Consider the following 23,256-nt stretch of genomic DNA (forward strand, 5'->3'; position numbering starts at 1 on the left):
TCCTTGAGCAAGACACTGAATCTCAAGTTGCTCCCCGTGCTTGGCATTGGTATGAACGAATGGATAAATGTGCTACAAGTGCCAATAGGCAGAAAAGCACTGTATAATATAAATACAAGACTATTTACCATTGAGAAGCATTTAACTGAACTTCCTGGATCATGACTTCTGTACCTGTGGCACCACACCCACACCAATGCAGTGAACTTCTGCTTACTCTCGGCACTACTGTACATTTAACTCCTGGCCTATCGTTAATCCTACCACATGTCCACATGCCGACAAACCTGCCAGCCCTCACATTGACCCAGCCATATGCGTTTCAAAATCCCTGTATGGCCTGCCCTGTCACAGTGGCCGTGCCATGGTGATGAAGGTGCTGATGGGGTCTGCCAAGCCCATCTACATGCCTGTCTAAAATTAGCCCTGGTAGTTTCCTGTGCCCTTTAATCCTTGGCTTTAAAGGCAGGAAAGGCCAAGCTGCAGAAAGGAAGAACGGCCATGAGAGCCCCCAGGGTGCTTGACATGCCGTACATACTCCCGGCTCTATCCGTCAATCACAGTCCTGCCATGACATCACAGCGGCCTCTTCTAAGAATAAAAGCTTCCCAGGCTCAGTTATAGTTGGCTTTAGGTTTGATGGACGATATCCGGACGGCTGACATATCCCTTCACCCTCAGGTTCACAGGATTTTGCCCAGGGGCAGCCACGGATTCCATATGTGTCACAATGCCTGAGTAATTTCATCCTACTCAGTTGACACTACTTTTCTGGAACATGTTTGAGGGTTTTTAATACACAAATACTTGATTTGACTACGTGCCTCACTTTTTCTCCACCCCGTCCTGCTAAAATATGTTGTATTATTGGCTAATACATAAAGATTTACCATCATGTAAGAGGCCTTTTGTAATTAAATACATGAATGCATTACTTTTACTACAAACCTCTGCCTCATTATTGTCATTATTGCCATTATTATTGCATCAAAACCAACAGCTCAGCTCTTGAAGTTGCAATATCACTCTCACGACTGGTGAAGCAAACATCAGTTGGATCGATTGTTCTGACACTGGTACAGACATAGACATAAATGGTCATATTTGCTGGTTCTACACTACCTTAACGGTTAGCAATGATCTTAGCTATAACATATATGTTCCCATATTTTAGCCTTTACTATTTAGATCAGAGGTCTTCAACACGGAGTCTGCAACACCTAACATGTCTGCCAAAGTGCTGCAGTGGGTCATGAGAGTTTTGGTTGATTAGACCATGTTTCATATATTTGTTTAAGTTTTAGTTCTTTACATAGACATAAGGATGAATCCAACATATTGTAGCGAATGTATAAATGGAGACAAAAGATGTTATCTTTCAGTCTGTAATGTGCACTAGCACCAGTTCGCTCTCACCATGAGACTAGCCTGGACCCATCCTTCCAAGCCTTCTGCACACTTAAAGGAGGAACTGCCCCTATCGCTGGTGTGCCAATCACGAGGCAGCATTACACTGGACAGAGATCCCCGTGATTGACCAAGAGGGAGTCTATTCAGTCTGCAGCTGGCTGGCTAAGACCTCAGACACAAGGATGTACACTGCAATACTATTTGAAAAGAGTGATACCTTTGTAAAAGTAAATAAATGAAACAAATAAATGAAAGAACAACAACATTTACTCCATTCACCAGTTCCTGTGCAATAACTTTTGCAAGATGTTCCTGCCTTAAACACTGCAGCTTCTATCCACAATAGTCAACTTCTGAGGCCTGTATATTAGTATTATACCAAGTGTATGGACATTGTTATGAGCCAAAATGGATGGTTTACTAAATCGACCAAAAACATTGAAAAAACAAGGTATGTTTATGACTGTACTGTACCTTGTACCTTATTATTATTTCAATAGCATAGTACTGATTTTACAATAACAAGGTTAATTTATTCATGGCTATATGCCCAGTTGAATCTAAAACACAATTTTATATAGTGTATATAGTAGGAGGTCCCTGCTCCATATCACTATCTATGAGGGTCCTTGGTCTAAAAAATGTTGAAGATGCATGATTTAGATCGACTGCGTTTCGCCACAGGTACGGATTTGATTATTCTATAATATGAATTTGTCATGTGATAAACTGGTGACTCTTCCTTCCATTCATTGCATCCAGAATACCCCATGACTCTAGAAACATTAAGCCGTAAGTAAAAAGTAAATGAATGAAGAATGACTGGCAAAGCCACTAATTAACTTTCCATAGAGATTTGCCTACAGTACTGTTTGGCTTGAATGGGCACAATGACTACAACTGTATACAGCACCCAGGGCAGACATGGAGCTCTGTACACATAAAGACAGATTTCCACAAAGACCAGTACTGTCTTTCCCATATTCTTGCCCTTGGACATTCACACATATATGAGTGTGTGGGTTGAGTGAGTTAGAGCTGTTACAGTTGGATTGTTAGAGTTGCGTTATTAATGCTTATTATGCATGCACACCCAGAAAAATGGAAAGTATCACCAGAATTGGAAAGTGGGCAAAGGGGAGAGAGCTGGCACGTCCTGAAATGTAAGAGTCTTTTTATAAATCACTTGCGTCAGGTGGTGTGCGGGTGTTCAGGTTTAGTCTTTTGTTACATAGCCAATGATTCACTCACTTAGTTGTGCTGAATGCCAGATTGTGATTCCAGTCCAAACCTACAAAAGACATAGACTTAAAAAAGACGGACCTTTCTCATTTCATTTTGTTCAGTAAATTCTTTACATATCTATGTTCCTGATAATAAATGCAAAACTTATACAAGGATTTTTGTTTCCTGCCTCTACTGTCTGTTATTTTCTATCCACATGTCTAGAAGAAGACTCTGTAAGTGATCACTGCATTTTTTTTTTGTACATAGTCTACTTTTGGAATTTGTATTGCAGACCTTGTGTCACTTCACTTCAACTCCTAGATGCTGAAGTTCTACGTCGCCCACGTATTCAGTGAACCTGATGATTACTTTAAAGCTACACTTAGAAGATAATCCTGGCGAGGCCACTGTTAGCGTTGCCTCATACGCACACTCGGAACTCATCAGTTAGAGGACTTCACTCTAACAAGCGGATACAGGCAATACTCTGCACATCAAGGCCTTAGTGGACAGACAAGCTGCATGTGGGTGCATCATAGATCCCTTATTAAATGCAATCACTATGCTTTGCTTGCTGCTGGATTTAATCAGCGTGTATGAGAATTCTGAGCATGCTTGTCTCTTGTAAACTGTTGAGCATGTTACTACTCACATAGAGTAGTAACACAAAGCTCCTCCTCCCTCACCTGCATTGTGAGGAATAAATTCTCCCGAGCTTCCAGAAGTTAGCAGGTGACACCATCAGGGTACTTTCTGCTCCCTTTGAAGGCTGAATACACAGTCCCTGCCTTAGGGAGGAACATCGGGAATGAACCCAAAGACCTCACTGAAGACCAGCACCTGGAAAAACCAGTCGGGCTGTTTACAGCGTGACTAGAATTACTTTGCACCTGTTGAGGAGCTTTTCCAGTTTGTGATTGTCACAGAGAACACAGTGTACACAACGCTTTGTTGCACAAGAATCATGTGATAGCTAATTGTGGACTGGAAGGTAAAGCAGGAGATGTATCGAGTGCTGTAGTTAATGGAAGCGGAGGCTCCCTTAACAACCTCAAGATTCGTGGCGACTGTTTTTGTTGTCGTGACTCGGCCTGGCGGTCAACACTCAACTGTACTCTGGGTGAGGAGACACTTACACAAATGTGTTGTGCTGTGGGGAACAGGCAAAACACAACGCAACAAGTGTGTATATGAGAAAGCAAGCAGATGAGGCAGGCATTGTAGACAAAATAGCAATTTATTAATAACTTATCTTTTCTTTACATTCGTAAGAGAGGAGTGTGGAGGGGGCGGGCAGAGGTCACCAAAATGGCTTCCTCTAGAAAGAGGCCTTCTCTGTGGAGGGGTTGACACAACCCTCCAAAGCTCTGGTTTCTGCTGTTCTTTCATCTTGACAGATAAAAACTGCATTTCTTAGAATTTTCCCTGAAGAGGCAGGGCGAGCAAAGCTCCCTGCTTTGTCCACATGTCAGAGATTTTGAAGCCTTGTGCACACATCAAGATTACTCACATTAACCTTCAGAGATCAGCAAAACGTTGGCCTTCCTGACTGCTCAAGCTACCTGCGGTATGGTGCCAAATTAAAAACTGCAGTGGAAAATTGTTTAGGGTTTCTGTTGGCTGTCTGCTTTGTGTGAACATACAAATCTCTGGGACACTGAAATTGGGGATTTCTCTGAAGGCTAATGTGCAAAACAAACTTTCTGAGCACAAAAATAAGGCAAACAACCAAGGTGACGTTGACTTGTGAGAGGGCAGGTGTAAAAACAAGGCCGGTCGGCTGAATTCACACATAAAGCGGTTATCAAACATATTACATGAGTACACATTTTTGCACAATTCTTGGATAGCCTATTTTGATTTTTGGCATAATCAACTTAAACATACTGATCAATATGTAGTTTGTTTGCTTACATAAAAGTAGAATATGAAACAAAGAGAATCTTCAGTACCCACTTATTCAAAGGGTATATACTAGAGCAAGGCTTTTACTGTCTTTTTATATTAAGATATATACACAATGTATAAATGTTTGAAAAGACTCAACAAATGTAAAATCGAGTCCAGTATATAATGTGCCTTCTAAAGCCAGGGTGCTCCAACCCCACGCAGGCATGTCTTCACAGAAGATGAGGGAGACGTCGCACCCTGAAGTCTTGGGGGGACTAGTGCTAGACCCCAAAACAAACATACAAAAGAGATTTAATTTTTTCTGTCCATTTTGAACAATCATGTCTCTTTGGCACACCAGCCTAGGAACGTTGAAGCATAACATACAGCTCTCCAACACTATCCATCACTTTAAGATTCCTCAGACATAGAGACAAATAGAGAGAAAAGACCACAGGAGTCCGACAGCAAAATTGTAGATTGTACAAAGTATAAGCACTCTTTAAAAGACTCTTTCTCTTGTCTTGTCTGTCCCTTTTATTGTCTCTTCTCATTTAGTCAACAGCAGCTGCTTCTTGGCCAGACTGCTTTGGCCCTCCAGTAACCACGCTCAGCAGCTGTCGCCTCAAACCAGCTGTATCAATAACATCAAGAGCCCAGTCGCACAGCAGACGACGGGAGGGAAAAAAGAGAAACTTTTTTTGCAGCTTATCCAGCAGGAGGCCCAGCAAGAAGACGGGTGGTGACAGGCGACCTCACGTGGACTCCAGGGGGTCCAGCTGGAAGACGTTGTGGTTGGTCGGGGTGGTGAAGTAGAGTTGCTGGCTTGGTGGCGCCACGCGGTTGTCGCACGGGCTCTTCAGGCCCAGCGTGCGCTCAAAGTCCAGGAGCTGGCCCATGAAGTTGAAGTTGGGCGAGATGTTGGACTTCTTCATCTTGACGATGTCGTAGGCGTCGTTCATGGACAAGTTGAGCTTCTGCATCAGGTAGGCCACTGTCACGGTCACTGAGCGGCTGATGCCGGCCAGACAGTGGACCAGGACACCACACTTCTGGCCTCGAGCTTCATCTGATAGAGAAAGAGAAAAATGGGCAAATGTTGTTGACCCGTTGTAGAAGAACACAGACATCCAAACATCCGCTTAAGAAAAACAGAAACATGTCGATTCCTCACATTTTTTAAAAAAACACTGTTTATTCTCCCCTTTGTTTGGCAATTAATTGACAATTAAATGTCTGTGTCATTAAAGCCAAGCTGTGTTAGAGGTTGGAGCGGGTCCAGAGGGGGAGAGCAGCGGAAGTTATTATCCTGACTATCTCTCAGTCGTGTCAGTCAACAAACAGGGGCTGCGACAGTGTTGCACACAAACAGAGTCGACATTCTTTCGGGGTTTTTTGGCCTAGAGTAGCCGGCTGGGAAATTGACTATTACGGTCTATTAAACCATTCTTCCGCTCGCCAGGGTTACTCTGACAATGGTGCCATTTGGGCGTGTAAACGTAGGAGTCATGAGGGCACCCTGTCAAGGCGAACAGGATGTCAACAAGGCCTGTAAATGGCTCCTTTTGTAATGTGGAGGGAGGAAAGGGGGTGGGTGGTGGTGGGAGGGGGGGGGGGGGGGGGGGGGGGGGGGGGGGGGGGCAATGTCATGTCCTAGATTACTTTCAATGCCACTTCCTTCCTGTTGCGCTTGAATTACCGCCCTCCTCTCTCTCACTCACCCCCCCCCCCCCCCCCCCCCTCCGTTCTCCTGTTTCAACGTCGCCCTTTGTGCTGCAATTACACAAGCCCTGGGACAAGAGATAGGCCAGGATGTCTTCCATTGAAGTCAAATCATTTGTACACAGTGCATTTTAGCCTGAGCGCCATTAGAGGCAGACTTGTGTTGCTCTGCCTCAACACAATGGCCTTAATCTGCCTTCTGTGTGTGGCCAGGGACACCTCATCTAATCTCAATTGCACAATAAGAACCTAAGAACTTCCTGGCAGTGATAAGACATATCACATTAAGAAGATTATGCCGGGGCAGAACCCGACTATCTGGTTCTGCCCCTACACTTTGTCTGCATGCTCAAAACTGTCACTTAAGGTGGTCAGGGAGTCAGGGTGGTGCTGAATGTTTCTGCCAAATGTGTGACATTTGTACTGTTTTACAAAGAAACTATTAAAATTAAAATTTGCAACAAAATTCTGCAACCACGGGTCTGAATGTGAATGAGCACGCAATCAAACCAGATGCCCGGGGTTAATAGTTTGCAGCAGGCAATGCAGCAGTGTGTTCCCAGCTCTGCAGGATTACTCACCGATGAAGCTGATGGCCTCAGGGAAGAACTGAGAGAGATTCTGGCTCCAGTGATCCGAGATGGGGATCTGCTTGTATTTAAACTCTCCCGCGTTCTCGAATAGGTTGGGCAGGTTGGGGGTCACGTTGAGGATGTACTTGATTCCGTACTCCTCCAGCACGTCCAGGTTGGTGGAGTCCTTGGCGCAGCCCAGGTAGAGGTGCGGCAGGATCTCCACCGGGAACGAGGGCTGCGGATTGGACAGCGGGCTGCCGTCCGAGTCCGTGGCGCTGCTCGGGTCGATGTCCGACTCGATGTCCGATGAGTCGGAGCTGATCCGCAGTCCGCCGAGGCCCAGCACCTGGGAAGTGGGGGAACTGCTGTTGGAGGAGCCATCCAGGTTGGTTTCGCACAGAGCTGGAAACTCTGCCTGGAATTTGCTGAAGCCACCTGGAAAAAATGATAGATCCACAGTGAATACGATGCCGCTATAAGAGAATAGTCACCACTGAACTCTGATATGAAAACATAGTGAAAAGTATTTTCGTAAGGGGAAATAAAATCTGGAATATATAAGCTGTAAATAAACAAATGCATTCGTCTATTCAGGTCGTGACAAAATAAATAAACCTTATTTAGCCTCTGCGCAAAAATCTGCACGACAGGATGGAGCAGCAGCGGCCGCGGGGACAAAAAATGTGAATGAAGCTCACTCACCTTCCAGATAATAGGCCTTGTAGCCCTCATCCTTCATTTTCCTCAGGAGCAGACCAAGCACGGAGCCCCCGTCCACATTCTCGTTCCACTCCCGGCTGTACTCGTCGTACAGCACAATGGTGTCGGTCTTGCACCTCCGCACGAACTTCTCTCTGTCCTCCCCGTCGGAGAGCAGGGAGCGCACGGGCAGGTTCCCTTTCTTGAGCCGACGGAGCATGAGGCTCGGTATGGCCACGTTGATCGCCGTCTCGACATGCGACGAGTCGTAGAGCTCCTGGGCCCGGCAGTCCATCACAAGCAGGCCGTCCCTGCGCGTCTCCAGCTGCTCCCGGAGCCAGCCTACCGTCTTGCTGATCGCCATTGCCGAGTCGAGCTGGACGACGGGCTTGAGCTTGTCAAGCATTTATAAGCAGGAGTATGAAATGTTTTGAAAAAGCGGGGAGCTTCCTTGGTTCAGGTGGGCCTCAGCAAATAACTCTCTGTGGGGTTTTAGTTTAAAAGTGAAAATATAAAATCAATAAATTCGGTCTCCGAATGTCCTTCAGTGGTCCGCACGAAAGGGGTCAATAATAAAGTCGGCTGGCTTCACAGATTTCCCGACTGCGGGTTGCCTACTCTGGCGCTCATTCATGCATCTGCTCGGAGAGAAGCCGAGTTATTTATCAATGAGTCACACCGGGCTGCTGTGCGACGCGGCTGACGCTTCCTCTGCTCTTATATAACTCCACGGATCCAGGCTCCAGGCGCAGCTGTTCTTCCACTTCTGTCTTCCCTTTTGGAGATCCGAACTGGAAAGGCGTGATAGGGAGTTTCAGCAGGACGTGAAGCATGCGGGCTGAGTCGATCTGTTGTCTGCCTGCGGAGAGAGCCTGTCCCTTTTCCTCTTCTCTGCGGTATGAATCGACGCTCTGCAGGCTCGGACTATAGACGCGCTCTCTGCGGCGCCAGGCTGCTGAATGGCTACAAACGGGAGGTGTTTCGTTGGATACGTTGAGCCGGCCAGCCAATCGGAGGAGCCTCACTGGCGGTCGCCTTGGAAACGGGGGCCGGATGGAGCGGCCCGTGTTGATGAATTGTTAATGAGTTTGTCATTCACAAAAACGGAGAGGAATTTCCGCTCCGGATCAAGTGAGTGCAAACAAACACAAGAACTGCAGGGAGAAGGAAGGGTCGGAGGGAGGGAGAGAGGGAGCGTGGCCTTAGCTGAGACTGAGAGAGTATCAAATAAGACTGTTGTGATAATTAGGCCGTAATAATTTAGTCTGAAAGAGTGACTGACATTATAGTGTGTCTAAACTTTCAGATACAATTACAGTTATTTTTTTTGACGATTTTACGCGCCATAGAGGCAAGTTAAACTGTTACTGTAGTGTAACACTGCGTACTCGCACTCTATGGATTATGATTAGAACAAACCATTATTTTAAAAATAGGCTAGATGGTTCAAAAGTACATCAATTTTAAAACCATTAATAAAATAAAAGCATGTGTGGTTACGGAGGCTAGACTGCTTTACAAAGTCTTCTTGCACATTCGTCCTCCCACTTTCACTGAAGTGGGCCTAAGAGCATTCATTTTCTTCCCATTATTTTATCTTATAAAATACACATAGACTTGTAGTAACCTACAAAGCTCAACTCGAGGGTTCTCGGTCATTTATGCGCTTTTGCGCACGAGATTATTTTTTGAAAGAAAACTAAAAACATCTATCGTATCTAATGTCTAAGACTAAAACTATTAAAAAACAAATGTTAAGGTGTACACAGACCCCAGAACTGTATATATACACATAAATAATTCACAAGTAATTATATAAAGAAACCATACATTTTTCTTGTTTCTTCGACTTTGAAGCCTTTTTTATGTCGAGCAGCTGGAAAGAGCACATTTGAATCATAATGCTCAGCGATATTGTGAGCACACCACAGCAATGGAGCTATTTCTGTCTGTGCAGCCTTCACTCGGATGAAGAGGCTCGTCTGTGTGGGTGGCGATGTTTCAGTGTCACCGTCTCCTTCTCTCTCGACTAATAGGCTATCCTGTCATATTGCAGCAGCAAAATAAAATAAATAATCTCTTTGTGTAACAATTTGAAGTATTTTCATTCCCCCAAATCGAATTTTGCTCTGACAATTCTACAGTATACATGAACACACGCTGTCAGTAGTGTACTGATGGAAGCGGTGGGATCATTTCACATCAATCAGCCGGATCTCCGGCATCTCCGCGTCCTTCACGCCCTTTTTAACGATGACAGACGCGAAGCCTCGGGTCCACACGGAGTCATCAGGGGCGCTGATCGCTTCCCATCGGTCCATTAACGGCCTCCGCACCCAAACTGAATGCATTTGCACAGCAAACAAAAGGAGTATTTTCACCTCTTGTGTTTGTTTTAATCACCATCTGCGCCTTGCAGGCGACTGCAAACACAAAGACTTTTAATTGATGACTCGTTGATTTAATATCACTTGTCCAGATTCAGGAAGTTTTAGAAGCTTTTCACTGTAAGAGCAATTAAACGCCTTCATCAGATTAGACGGTGAAGCCGGAGTGATCCTCTAGGAAGCGAATACATCAATAGGACGTGGCACATAATAAGGCCCTAAAGTTAAACGACTTTGTTTTAAAATAGTTGTATTATCAAACAAATAAGGCTATGGAGATAATCACACAAACAAAAATACTTAAGTTCCTTAACATAGTGTTCTTGCGAGGCACATGGAAGTGTAATGACTATATGTTTAGGAATTTATTCAAACAACAACTGAAGCTCATATTGGACTTGTATTGGTGTTAGGAATGCACAAGAAGTTACTAGTGTTTTTAATTTTTTCAGATTAATGGACTTCATGAAATACATATTGTGACCTTTGAAGTCTTGAGATATATCTGAAAGAGTTATGTACTTCATGTGTATAGTCATGGTCACTAAGATGTTTGTTCTTTACTGACAGTTTATATCTGTAAACAATGCACATGTACTATAAAGAACGTCGTAATTTTTTTTTTCAGAACCATTTCCTGTCCCAATAATAATGTGTTTCGACAGAGGCCTTATCTCTCTATTGCTTCCTGTTTGTCGCACATCTGGTGCACCAACAGCTCTGTAACAAGATAGCATCAGCACACAGTGCATTTACATGCACCAGGAGTTTGTCAGTCAGTTTGACAGAAGCTCAGTGACTGGACGGCACATGATTCACTTTAACTCCGTGCCAGCTGGGTCTAAGTCAATGTAACAATCAACGGTGGACGTGGTTCTTGAGGTTTAGTGAACACCACGTAATTCACACAAGTGTTCACAATATCCCTTGTCTCTTTATCTGTACAACAAGTGACCAAAAACATGTTCGTTTTCTATAATCCCTTGCTGTCTAAATATTATGCATTAGTTTACTGTCATTTATATGCAACAACTTGACGAGTTTTCATTTGCACAAACAATGCAGATGATGTGAAAATGTGTAAGCACAGTAATTTATGAAACTTCCTACAGGGACCCATTACTGCTTTCAGTTTAGCAGCAGCTACTCGTTTCTGTTTATAGGAAACACCTCCCCGCCAGTGTCTCTCCACAGTGTGTTAGCATATGAAGTGTGTACCGGCTCCAGTACTAACACTGGCCCTTTGGCCCCTGCGCCCCTCCTCATCGCCTTCCCCTTCAGCATGACAGAACTCCCTCTGAAAGAAGCCAAGCTGTTTCTATTCACCTTCAAATGCACCCCCACCCCCAACCCCTCCACCCCTCTCAAAGCTTTTCACCCTCCTTACTCCTCCTCTTTCCTGCTGTTTGCTTTATTCTTCTGTCTCTTTTTTGCCCGCGGTCACCTCTTTCCCTTCCTCTTCCAGCCTTTCCGTCTAATTTTTTGGATGTTTTTTTGGCCCTGTGTTAAGGTTTAGCCTCTGTTCATGCAACTTGTAGAAAGGCTTTTCTGACTTACCTTGCTTAAGCGTGGTTTATGCGTCTGTGGAACATAGATGACGTCACCCAAGCCCATAGCCAACCATTTATACATGTGTAAACCATACTCGCCGCAGCGCATTGTTACATTTCTGGGGAGATGCACACCAGACTACGTATGCTTAGGGTTTGGACTGTAGCCACTACAGCAAATTGACCCAGAAGCATAAGAAAGCGGTCTCTACACTACAGATATGACATGTGTGGAAACAGTGTTTACATGTTGCAACTTTAGCACATTCAGATCAATTCTGAAGTCTTTCACTACTGATCACCTCGGCAGTTATAAATGGGGGATATATAATCACCCAGGCACCTAGTACGGCTGCCTATACCGCTGGATGGGACAACTTCATAGAGCAAATTCCTTATATATACTGTATATGGCACATGAAGATGGCCAATTTAGATCTAGACATGAAGGTGAACAACCTGCTAGCTCCCACAAGTGAAGCCAAACCATTTGAGAAATGGGCGCCCGGTGGGATTACATGGTATTGAAGCCCGAACTTCAATACTGACAGGCCATAGGGAACACCATGAGGAACACCACAGATGGCTATTTTTTTTTTTTCATCTAGAAAGTTATTAACACACAGGGTGCCCTCAAACCAGTAGAAAACTATTTCTTTGAGGCATGTGTGGGCACATTTGTGCCAGAGGAGGCTTCAGTATCACCCCCGGGTCATGACTGAGTAATTCCAAAATATTTTTGCTTCACTTCTGTACAGTGGGAAGAAGGGACGACGCCCCATCTAACTTTACATGCAGTCTACGGGACGTAAGTGTTACCATTGATGTTTTGAGTTAATTAGTGTACGTGGTATTGTACGCCGGTGCAGTCGTCCATCAACACAAATGACAAGTAGGTCAACAAGTAACTGCGTCACTGACTGCACTGATACACAACACAAACGTTCGCATATAGGTCTGAGGTCACGGCCGTGCTGATCACAAGTGCGTCAGCTATGTTTTTGTGGTTGACAGTCATAATAGTGTAAACACATGATTTACCTTACAGCTAAGTTTAGCTGTTGTCAAAACGCGGGATAAGTTCAAGAAGGCCATCAAATGGTTTATTTTTTATTCGATCCATCCACTGTCTATTGACATGCTTGTTGTTGCCTTATTTCTTCCTACATTCTGTGTCTCTACTTTTGGAAAAACCCCTGACTCTCCCACTGTCTTTGTTCTTCTCCATTCATGTCTTTCAAACCTACAGACACGCACACACGTATTGCATTTCACGTCCGGTTTATTGTGTCCCTGATCTGCATGTTTCTGTATTGTTCTGTCCTTCTTGTGCGATGCAGCTGCTTCTTCACTTTTGCATTGCCGAGGTTTCTTCATTTTTCCTTCCATTCATATTCAATCGGGTTATATTTCCACACGGACTGACTTAATGACTGACTTAATGATAGAAGATGAGCGAGGACAATGAGCTTCAATTACCATATGACCACAGGCAGGGAGTTTAGAGGTCGGGGACACCACTTCTCCATTACCCCCAGTTTATACCTGCTGCTTAATAGACTTAATAGACAGGTGAATTCACTGTACTAAAAAACTTTAGCTCCTATTTGTCTCTTTTTAAGTTTCTGCTCACCATCAACAACACCCATCCTTTCTTCTCATTCAGCAGCTAATCTTATCCTCCTCCTTGTTTCTTTGCCACCGGCTGCTCGTCTCAGACGGGGAAATCCTTTGTTCCCAAACAAAGACTCCCACCATGCACTAATCAGGTCTGGAGCTAGACCTGTCTGTGTGAGTGTGTGTGTATGGTGTGTATGCATGTGTGATGGCGTATGCACATGACACATACTCAGGAAGTGAGTATGGCTTATCATGGAATTTCTTGTGTCAGAAAGACAAAGAGAAGGACAGAGCCAGACGATGAGAAAGTGTCTGCACACATCAGTGTATTGCAAAATATTAAGTTAAGCATATGATGCACAGGAAGTCTGTCTGTGTTTGTGCTCAAAAGAGGAAGTGAGTATTTTGCATCTGAAACCACACTGACACCAGCTAAACAGAGGCTAAAGCCAAGTGCAGACGGCACGATTTTAGCCCGATCAGCTGGTCGCCCACTGGTTTTAGCTCTCCTTTCCCAAAACTGGGGTGAGGCATGCATCCGCTCAGGGAGCCTGGGCTGTGAAGTTCTAACACCTCAAAGATGCCTGCCGGGCGTTGGACGACTAAAAACTGAATATCTAGCCTGTCAAATATCCAGCTGAATCATGGTGACGCTAAAGAGCAACAGCCAATGACAGCAGACATGAGAGTTACGGTGAAATGCGGATGTATCAGCTGAAAACAAGCTCAAGCGACACAACACAGGTTCGACATTGTTCTTAGAAAGTCACCCAGCTCTGTCGACAAGATATATGCAGATGTAGATCTGATCACTATGGGGGAAGAATAAAGTTAACAAGTTCAGTTCCAGATAACAACAATCCCTGTTTTAGCGTATCAAAGAACATTGTCATTTGTGCTACCCAAGCGGCAGTCCACTGCTCCGGGTGTACACACTACTGTATTAATGAATTCATAGGTCAAATGCAGAAAAGCAGTTTCTCCATGTGGGATTAATATTGGCTAATTATTATTGGTAGTAGAAGTACATCTTGGCTAGTATGTTACAAAGATCAGTTTCAGATAACTCAGGATTACTGTTTCCATTTCTTTTAGGCGGTTTATACTTATGTAAATTTGATGCTGTACCTATGGTGACAGTGCAAAGGGGATCATCCCTATGTTCCCATGGGTCCAATGCTCCCCGCTTTGTATTTCACTGGGGAACATAGGATCCCTTTTTAAAAAAAGGGTTAGGGTTAGGGTTACAGACCCGGGGAACATAGGTATGCTCCTGTGCAGAGCATACGTAGACCCCAGCGCTTTTGCTGGCGCACACCTTGGTAGTAACGTATTACTGCTTTAGTTTTTGTGCCTGCTTATTCATCTCTGCAATTTTCGTATTGATTTTTTTCTATCAAATCGATGGAACGTGTCAATGAAAGGTTAACTGAGGAGGTTTGGAAATACAGAAATACATATGTTCAGAAATGTATGTAATATTATGTTCAGAAATGTTAGGACTTGACATGGGCGAAATTTCAGCGAAGGTTTCAGTCGCCATTGTTGTAAGTGAAGCAGGAAGTGGAGAGAGAAATTAATCCGACTGGGAAAAAAGACACAGCGCCAACTAGCGTTGTTACAGAGCGAGCCAGACTGATGACCGCACAACTATAACTCACATGTAGGCAGCGGAGGCTACATGCGTCTGTCCCGCAGTACCTTAAATGAGCCTTTGTCCAACAGAGTTCCAATGACTTACAGTAGCTGAGGTTATGTTTGGACATATTTGAAGATGCAAACACACAGATCCCTATAGATAAAGATGGTATACGTCATCAACACCACAAGAAACTCTATGATTTTAATCATTCAGTCAACAAAACTATCAGTAACATTTATCGAATAGTAAGTAAGAACTTCCTGTTGGCCTCAGAAGCTATTTGCCCACTTGTCTCTCATCAGTGATGCAGGCGTTCTTCACCTGCAAAGAGGCCAGACTAACTTCCCTGGTCAAAATATTGTCACTCTATTAAGAATTGATTATGCTCCAGCAAAGATCTGCTTTAAATTGCTCCAGTGGGCTTTATGCAGGGAGGAAAAGATGAGTAACAATGACATCGTCATACACATCATCACTGTGCACTGTCGAGTTAAATTATCTTACATCTAAATGGCTGATTGATTGTAAGACTGTTCAAACAAGTCCCACAATGAAATCCAAGTGGAGTGTCACCAGACCTGTGATTAGAAATGAGTCTGGCTAGGATGCCTGTCAACGTTCTATGGAGACTACTTTTTTTGTGTGTGCTTTCATGTTTAAAATCGAGTTGAATTCTTTTGTACACGAGACTCCACTCCAAACATGTTAATACTTGATAAAATCAGGTCGATATGCACCACCAAGAGGGAGAGATGCATCAAACACGTATTTTCAGTAGTCAGGGGTTTCTCTTAACTGTTCGGAAGTGTAAAGAAATATATGCATATGTGGCTCTGGGCTTCAGCTGAGTTTGAGATTAACAAAGACAAAACAGGAGGAGCTGTCCGACTCCTGCTCACAGATAAGAAGTGCGTGGTTCCTTCTCTTATCACGCTGATTCTATCCGCACAGGGGCACCGCAGCAACACACTCCTGCACACACCCACGCTCGCAGGTGAATGGCACGCAATCCCTTCAGCAGCTCATTCTGTACTGTGCTTTTCTCCTGAAAGCACAGTCAGAGAGTCACAGAGTACAGGGAGCTACTGCTGCACTGTGTTTTTTTTTGTTTGTTTTGTTTTGTTTTTGTTGTTTTTTTGCTGACAAATTTACCAAATGCGGAAAAATCCTCTAAGCGACCTGTCTGTGCTCATTTTACAGGATGACCCCATGATGTATGTTTTGCATGTGAAATGTAAGGACAATAACAACATGCTCCTCCTTTTCATATAAATGAGATTAGCTGCCGTCTCCACCACCCGTCTGCAGGCTATTCACATTCAAATCAAAGAGCCTCGCATTTAGGCCTCCAGCACCTGGGGGGCGTGAGGAGCACAAAGCAGGACAGGCACATACACACACACGGGGAGACAAGTCTGCACATGTTTCCTGTGTTGTGCAAACTTCCTTGGCTCAGGCTCATTTCTTATGTTCCTGAGACACTTCCCGAGTGTCTGTATGCTGACCTACAATCAATGTCGAAAATCTGTTGCCTGAATGATTCTGTAAAACAGGGAGTGAAAAGTGTGCGTACACACATACGCACAGGCTTTCATTTCCAGGGAGGTTCCCTCAGGCTGTTTCGTGACAGCCCCAGACACACACACACAGACACACACACAGCACGCACACAACCTGATCTGAGCTCTGTGAAGACAATGGCGGCTCCAGTGTTATCAGCAGCTCCATCACTCTGTCTCTGCTCTGCATCTCCTCACTGCTGTCCTGCTCCTCTTTGTGTGTGTGTGTGTGTGTGTGTGTGTGTTAGAACAGACAGGAGTGGCTGGGGATTGTGTAGAAGCCTAGGCCAGCTTCAATGATGTGTCACATTCAACGCATGCATGTTTGTGAGACCCAGAAAGAGGATTTCCCCTTCGCTTGGTGTCCACTTCCCACTGTGTTTTCGCCATTCATGTCCGTCTCTCTGCGCCTTCACTCGTGCAGATGCAGACTTTGTTCCTCTCTCTCTCTCCGTGTAGCTGCCGGGAATATTTAGCACTCGTAAAGTCATTTACATATCAGCCCAGACTGAACAGCTGTTTTCTAAAGCTGTCTCCATGAAAACAGGAGAGTTGGCCCATCATATTGCTTTCCAGTATTTCTATTTTTGAAACAGTAGTTTGAGCCACACCAAGAGGACCACCAGCCCTAACTCCTGAACTTGAGTTGGTGTATTCAGATCAAGTGGCGGTTGACTTATGGAGAATTCAAGATAACCAAGAAGCTGTGGGGATCCCCTTTCCTGCAGCCCGTCAACAAGCCACAACCTGAAATGAACACAAGAACACAGTGTAGTTTAGAAGCAAGAGAAGCAAGTAAGAGGCAAAAGCTATTTTTTAACACTCTTTAGCTAAATGCAGACAGGTATAGCCCACATTTCTGGTTGTTCCACATGTTCTCAACACCCTGGTGAAGAAAGATCTCACACCAACCTGGGCTTCTACTTTTGGCAACTTTTGAGACCTACACACTTTTGGCAAAATGAAAATATTTGAAGCAAGACTGCCATATTGTCATCTCTTATGTTGACATTCCATAATTGCGAGCAAACAGTTGCTTATTTACACATGTGCCCAGATCACCCAGAGATTATACTGTTGGTGCCATATTACTGTGTGTGTTTCGAGAGAAAGAGCCGAGAGATCCAATTTGTGACCACATTTGGAGGAGCCCAGACGAGATTTAGTGTAGAGCTAGTATATTAGGATGCATTTGTTTTCACTAGTGTGCCTAATGAACTGGCAAGAGAGTGTATTTCAGACACTAAGAAATTTGATCAACACATTCCAGAATGCACCAGAAGATACGTTTCATTTTTTCAGTTATGTCACAGTCTGCCACATGTTCATCCCACAACACTGGCTATTGTTCAACTGTAAACACGCTGACCGGCTCCAGGACCTGGTGTATTTTGGTAAAAGCAGCGTATCTGCTGTTGAGGTCAGTGAGTGTTATGGTAAAACAGAGAAAGGATGTTTATGATGTGAACAAAGATCCTCCTGAATTATGTAACATCATAATTCACACTCTGTGTCAAGGTACAGCGTTAAGTGCTAGCTGTAAAAGGCTTGGCAATATCGTGAGGTGCGCAAAGTCAATTTAAATGTCCAAAATTATTATTTAATTGGCCTACTTCTTGCAATTGACAACTGAGAAAGAGGACTCATTATCGGTATATTATCACAACTTGAGTCATTGAGCAAGCAAACACAAACATCTTTGTACTTGGCGGCAGAAACTGAGAAGTATTTTTATTGTTTTTTTCCCCACAGCACCAAGTTGGTGTTTTCCATGAGCATGTCACGCAACAGTCAAGCGGTTTTCCCGGTGAATCGGATGGACAGAACTCCCTGCTGCCCTTGCACTTTCGAATTCGGTGGTCAAGTAAAAAACGGAAGTGTCACACTGGAGGGCGTCCTTCAAGAGAGCGCCCGCAAGCAAACGGGGCTGCTGGAAACTGACATGTACGAGCATGAGGAAAACAGGAAACGCTGGCGGGGAGGGGATGGAGAGAGTTTCACAATGTTGAGCTGTGGAAGTGTGCGTCTTGTTATGGTGGTACTTCCATTCACGTTTCGGGACTCAGGAGGTTTGAAAGGTTGAGACAAAGCAAAATAAAGGGAGAGGGGAAAACAAAACATTCGCCAGGAACAGTGAGAGAATGGAAAAAAAAAAAAGTCCAAATGAGAGAAAAACTACGGGGTACAAATTTGTCCAAAAAAGGCCATCTCTCCCGCATGGATCCACATTGTTTCTCTTTGCAAAACATCGCTGACATTCTTCGCTGGGCCACTGGGAAGGGAGAGGGTGCGTTTCAATTTCTAAACAGCTGCACAGACACAGATACATTCTAGACGTCAGCGGGTGGACTGAATGTACAGACTGCCATCAAAACATGTACACACGTGCTGTGGATACCTCATAAACAATGCAGGCAAAAACATACAGGCAAGATGCAGCATATACATACTGCAGTATCGTTATACTGTGTACATTTCTTAAACATCCTATCAACGACTGATCTTGCCTAGGTCAATCTCTACCTACATCCTATGCTTTCTGTGATAATGCTAACATCAGTTATCTCTTTTAAAATAACACTTTTACAATCTTTCTCCACATGAGTAGGCCAGACATTTCACAAACAATTCACACAGTCAACCAACCGATGGATGCTAACAAGGTAATGACAGATTCCAGAGCCAGACGATGTAATTTGACTCAATCAAGGAATTCAGGAAAATTTCAACACAGGAGCACTGCTGTCAAATGGCGTGTCGTCCAAATCCCAGGAGCACCGAGGCAGCCTCTGTGCTTTGAGAGCTTTTATGACTTCCTGTTTATGTGTTTGGCGGAAGTGACAAAAGACAAAAAGTTGATTTGCGCTCAGTGCTGTGATAGCTCTTGCACTTTTTTTGAGGTTCCACCCTGTCAGAGACTTATCGTAGTGGAATGCCACAACGTCACTGCCATCTTATTGATTTTAAACAACATCTGTTTTCAGCCACTGCAGCAGAAAGTGGTATATGATGTGTAACACGAATACAAACCCCAAGAGATCTTTTTTCTCAGTATACTTTGTCTTTTTCACACATAAACATGGTACACATGTACAACGGCATGAGATAAATGGGCTTTTCAAATAACTTCTTGGATCAAAGGATGTAGTGTAATTTTTTTTTTAGTTTATTAAGCAGACCCTTGGCATCAGAAGCAGCATAATACCGATACTGTTGTGCTAATAACGTCTTAGCATCTAGAAAATAATAGTATTTTTGCAGTGTTATGCATCTTGCCCCCAGGAATCTAGTCAAGGTCTTTTTTTTACTCATTCATAATTCTCCATATGTTGGTGCATTTGCATCTTTAATCCCGTAGCAGAGTACACTTCTGACTGAGCATCAGTGACAGTCACACTATATCCAAGCAATCTCAAAAACTATGTCAGAACAGCCAACAGTTTCCATGAGACGTATGTCTTGTTCCCCATGACAGTATGCACATTAGATCTCTGCCTGACAGCACATGGTGAAGTCTGAGGTCTTCGCAATCTGGCGCCGCGTGGCCTCCTTTCACCTTTAATGACATCCCAGCAACCCCCCTCCCCTCTACAAAGGACGGCAACCGTATATCAGGAAATGAGTCGAGACACACGAGTTCAGGCAGGACCCTTTACTCGGCGACAGCTGTTCCTGTCCCACACACAAACACAGACATGCAGATATCCTTGCGTTGGTCTGGAGCTTCCCATGTAAGTAAGGCTGAAATATGGGAGGAATGCGGTAAACACTGGGAAAGGAAAGAGGCCCTGAAGCAGCATGAGTAATGACCCCCCCAGAGCAGGGGATGATGGGATGGCGAGCAGGATAAGAGCAATTATGTGGTTGTTTGCTAGTCATTTGCTGGTTGTTGTGCATCCTTAATTTCGGAGGCCCCTGTAATTGGGTCGCTGTTGCAGTTATTACTATCAGCATCTGGTTGGTGGGACAAACCAGAGGAGGAAACCTGCATGAGACCTGAGTGCAGCTGAGGGTGAACGTGTGCAAAGATGACATCACGCTCATACTGTAGAACATTCCAAGGCATCCACAGTAAAACACTGTCAATGAGTAGTTATGGATATAAGTCATTTACAATCCACCCAGGTGACAATTATTCTGACTTGTACTAAATCAGCTCCATAGGATCGAATGTACTTTGCATGATGGACAAATAGATTTATTGTAATACTATTGGGAAAGACCTTGACACATTTACCATGAATAAGGCCACTTCCTTTTAATTATGTGTTTGCTTCTCTTGTGCATGGCCTTGTGTATCTTGAAGCCTGTTATGCACATTTGCAGATATTAATACTACCTAATGCTGCATGTACTGTGCGCAAGGTGCAATAGGTGTGTCAACAGCTGTTGGGAAGGTGAATGGTGAAAAGAGAAGCAGGTCAGACATTATCTCTATTTAAAGTCTGCCTTTCCAATCTCACAATCAGAGATTAGCATAATCTTGTGGAGCAGAGACTGGACCCTTTCAAAAATTAACAGATTAAGTGAACAATACTCACGGTCGACGCCCTTTGGTGTGTTGTCCAAATGTTACATCATTGTCACTCACATTCATGACACAGCAGGTTGTCCCATGCAGGGTCAATAAATCCTTTAAAGATGATGTGAACATCTTCCCATGAGCAATAATCCTCAGTGACCTTTGGACGGCTATCACATGTTATGTCTCACATATAATTGCATCTGAAGTCATGCATGGGTCAGTGTCTCTAGCTATAGCTTATCTTATAGATAGCCTACTGCTATAGTGGTCCATCACTAACCTTGTGCAGATTCCAATAAAGAGATTTGCTGCACAGACAAAGTTACTGATCAGATTGTATCAGAGTGTAATATTCTGATCATTCTCTGTTTATCCTGGTAGAGAATCAATCATGGAGCTCTAGTCTAATTTAGTTGCACTCATGCACACACGGTATACTAACATCTAATTTTTAGGCGCACCAGCACGTAATTTACCACCAACAAAATTCCAAAGTCAAATAAAGCAAACAAATGCTTTGGTCAGATTTTTCAATAAATGCTATGCATATAATTAGTGAAGGGTGTTTTATTATACTGGAGCCAGATCATTTATTCTTTGACACAGTCCTATGTTTTGGCCTTCTTGTATGCAGCATGGTCTGGCCATCTTCACTCAAGGTCAGGATCAGTTCATCCCACTGGGGGGATGGGGAGTGCCAGGGCCAAGGACATAACAGACACCACAGCAGAGTAGGGCTGGGTCTCCATAGAATGAATGCTAAATGTCAGGCCCACTGGTACATCCAATGGAAATGTTTAGACCCACTTTTAGTTGCATAAACATGATTGGTAGGACCGGCTGCAGCAGCTAATGGCCAAGAAGGTTACAAGCAGTAACCTCAGAATAAATTAAAAACCAGTTGGGTGCCTTGGTTACTTGAATTAAGTTGATTGAACACAGACATACTCAATATGAAGCAGAGTGAGAGGGTATTTCAATTACAGCTGATGGTTTCTTTACTGTCTGAATCACTGTTCTATAATAATACTACGACTACTACTATAATAATAAAATGTGAGTTTATCACCTTTAAGGAGGGAAATCTTGTCATTGAGTTACTTTATCTAAATGTTTTACAACTCCATTTCAGCCTCAGATAACTGTGATGTCTGTGAATATTTATCTGTTCAACTCACAGTCCACATTAGTGGTAAGTTCGGATACAGGAAAGGACTGGGTGGAAAGAGTGTTCCATTATGAAAATCTTTAACTCTACTTTGTCAAATATTTTCTTCTACCACGAGTCTTATTACTCGATTATACAGCATGCAGTTTGTCCGAGGACAAGTTGAATACTGTATAATCTCCTTCACAGAAACCAGTTACGAACATCAGATGTGACTAAATGCACAATTAGGTCGAATACAAGGCCGCTTCTACTGCATTTTATTTCTACTCTTTTTTGCTGTGGTTACCTTTTCATATTCAATAGGCCCAAGAAAATTTGATAGATTTATTTTCATGTCAGAAAATCTAATGAACCCAGGTGTTACTTAAAAACATGAACGTTTACTTTGAAGTATTGGTAGTAAAATGTCTCTTATGAGAATTACACCTTTGATGAGTAATTGGTGCCTAACAGGGAATTTCTGGTACACATGTCCAATGTATATTTAGTTTACTTAAAGGCCCCTCTCCCTACATCAAGCCTTGCATGGCTACAATCTCTGACATCTCATGTTAAGCAAACCCCAAGGTGTGCTAACCTTCCAAAGAGCCCATGACATGACTGCCTGGAGGGTCTGGGGTGCTCTGTAAATGTTATCAAAGTGTAGGGGGTCTGGTGTACACACCAAAACAAGAAGTGACTGCTTCTGATTTCCCAACCACCCCCTCCCAATGTCTTGTAGCTGTGGACCACCCAGGCTGTCACTCACTCGCGCACATACACATACACATACACATACACAGTGGGCCACTATTGTTCAGATGTCTGGAGTCAGTCCAGGAGAACGGGCCTCCGCTCCACTCCATCTCCTCTGGAACAATTAGGACAAGGGATGACCTCTGACCGACTGAGCGTTGGGGAAGAAATGACCTTCGAGGAACTCAGGAGGACGCAAAGCAAGGAGCTTTACACGCTTCTGAAGATAAACAATAACTAGGCTTGTGAAGACTGTAGTTAATTAGCTTTGGCAAAGAGAATGACCGGTCTGCTGCAGTTTAACTGTTCCAAAGTTGAGATCAGACAAATAAAAAAAAAAAAAAAAAAAGGTCCTGGAACGTTTTCAGAGAAGGTGAACTTTGGAACAAGTTCCTCGAGGAAATCCCATTACAAAAGCCTGCATGTCCTGTGAACGCCCCCTTTTATAAGCTATCAGGTTAATCATAAACTGGATTTCAGTGTCATCTCAGCTTTTCTTTGCCAAAGTTCATTCATGGTTATTAACTATACTTAAAGCTGGCGG

General features: G+C 43.8%; 1 protein-coding gene across 1 annotated transcript; it reads right to left on the reverse strand.

The window, feature by feature from the left end:
- Positions 1-3,855: 3,855 nt before the first annotated feature.
- Positions 3,856-8,498, reverse strand: dusp6 (dual specificity phosphatase 6). Its single transcript, XM_047596422.1, has 3 exons — positions 7,527-8,498; positions 6,831-7,259; positions 3,856-5,596 (listed from the first exon to the last, which is right to left on the reverse strand). The coding sequence occupies exons 1-3, from the start codon at positions 7,927-7,929 to the stop codon at positions 5,283-5,285; spliced, it is 1,146 nt and encodes a 381-aa protein (XP_047452378.1). The 5' UTR covers positions 7,930-8,498; the 3' UTR covers positions 3,856-5,282.
- Between the last annotated feature and the right edge of the window lie 14,758 nt (positions 8,499-23,256).

The sequence above is a fragment of the Mugil cephalus genome, chromosome 10 (assembly GCF_022458985.1).
Source record: "Mugil cephalus isolate CIBA_MC_2020 chromosome 10, CIBA_Mcephalus_1.1, whole genome shotgun sequence".
In the NCBI taxonomy this organism is placed as follows: Eukaryota; Metazoa; Chordata; class Actinopteri; order Mugiliformes; family Mugilidae; genus Mugil; species Mugil cephalus.

What these genes read in the sequence shown, in the direction of transcription:
- dusp6 (XM_047596422.1), bottom strand. Translation starts at nt 7,929, where the DNA reads ATGCTTGACAAGCTCAAGCCCGTCGTCCAGCTCGACTCGGCAATGGCG. An exon ending in CAAGGCCTATTATCTGGAAG is followed by an intron (nt 7,260 to 7,526) that starts GTGAGTGAGCTT and finishes CATTTTTTCCAG; the next exon opens with GTGGCTTCAGCAAATTCCAG. An exon ending in TGAGGCCATCAGCTTCATCG is followed by an intron (nt 5,597 to 6,830) that starts GTGAGTAATCCT and finishes TTTCTCTATCAG; the next exon opens with ATGAAGCTCGAGGCCAGAAG.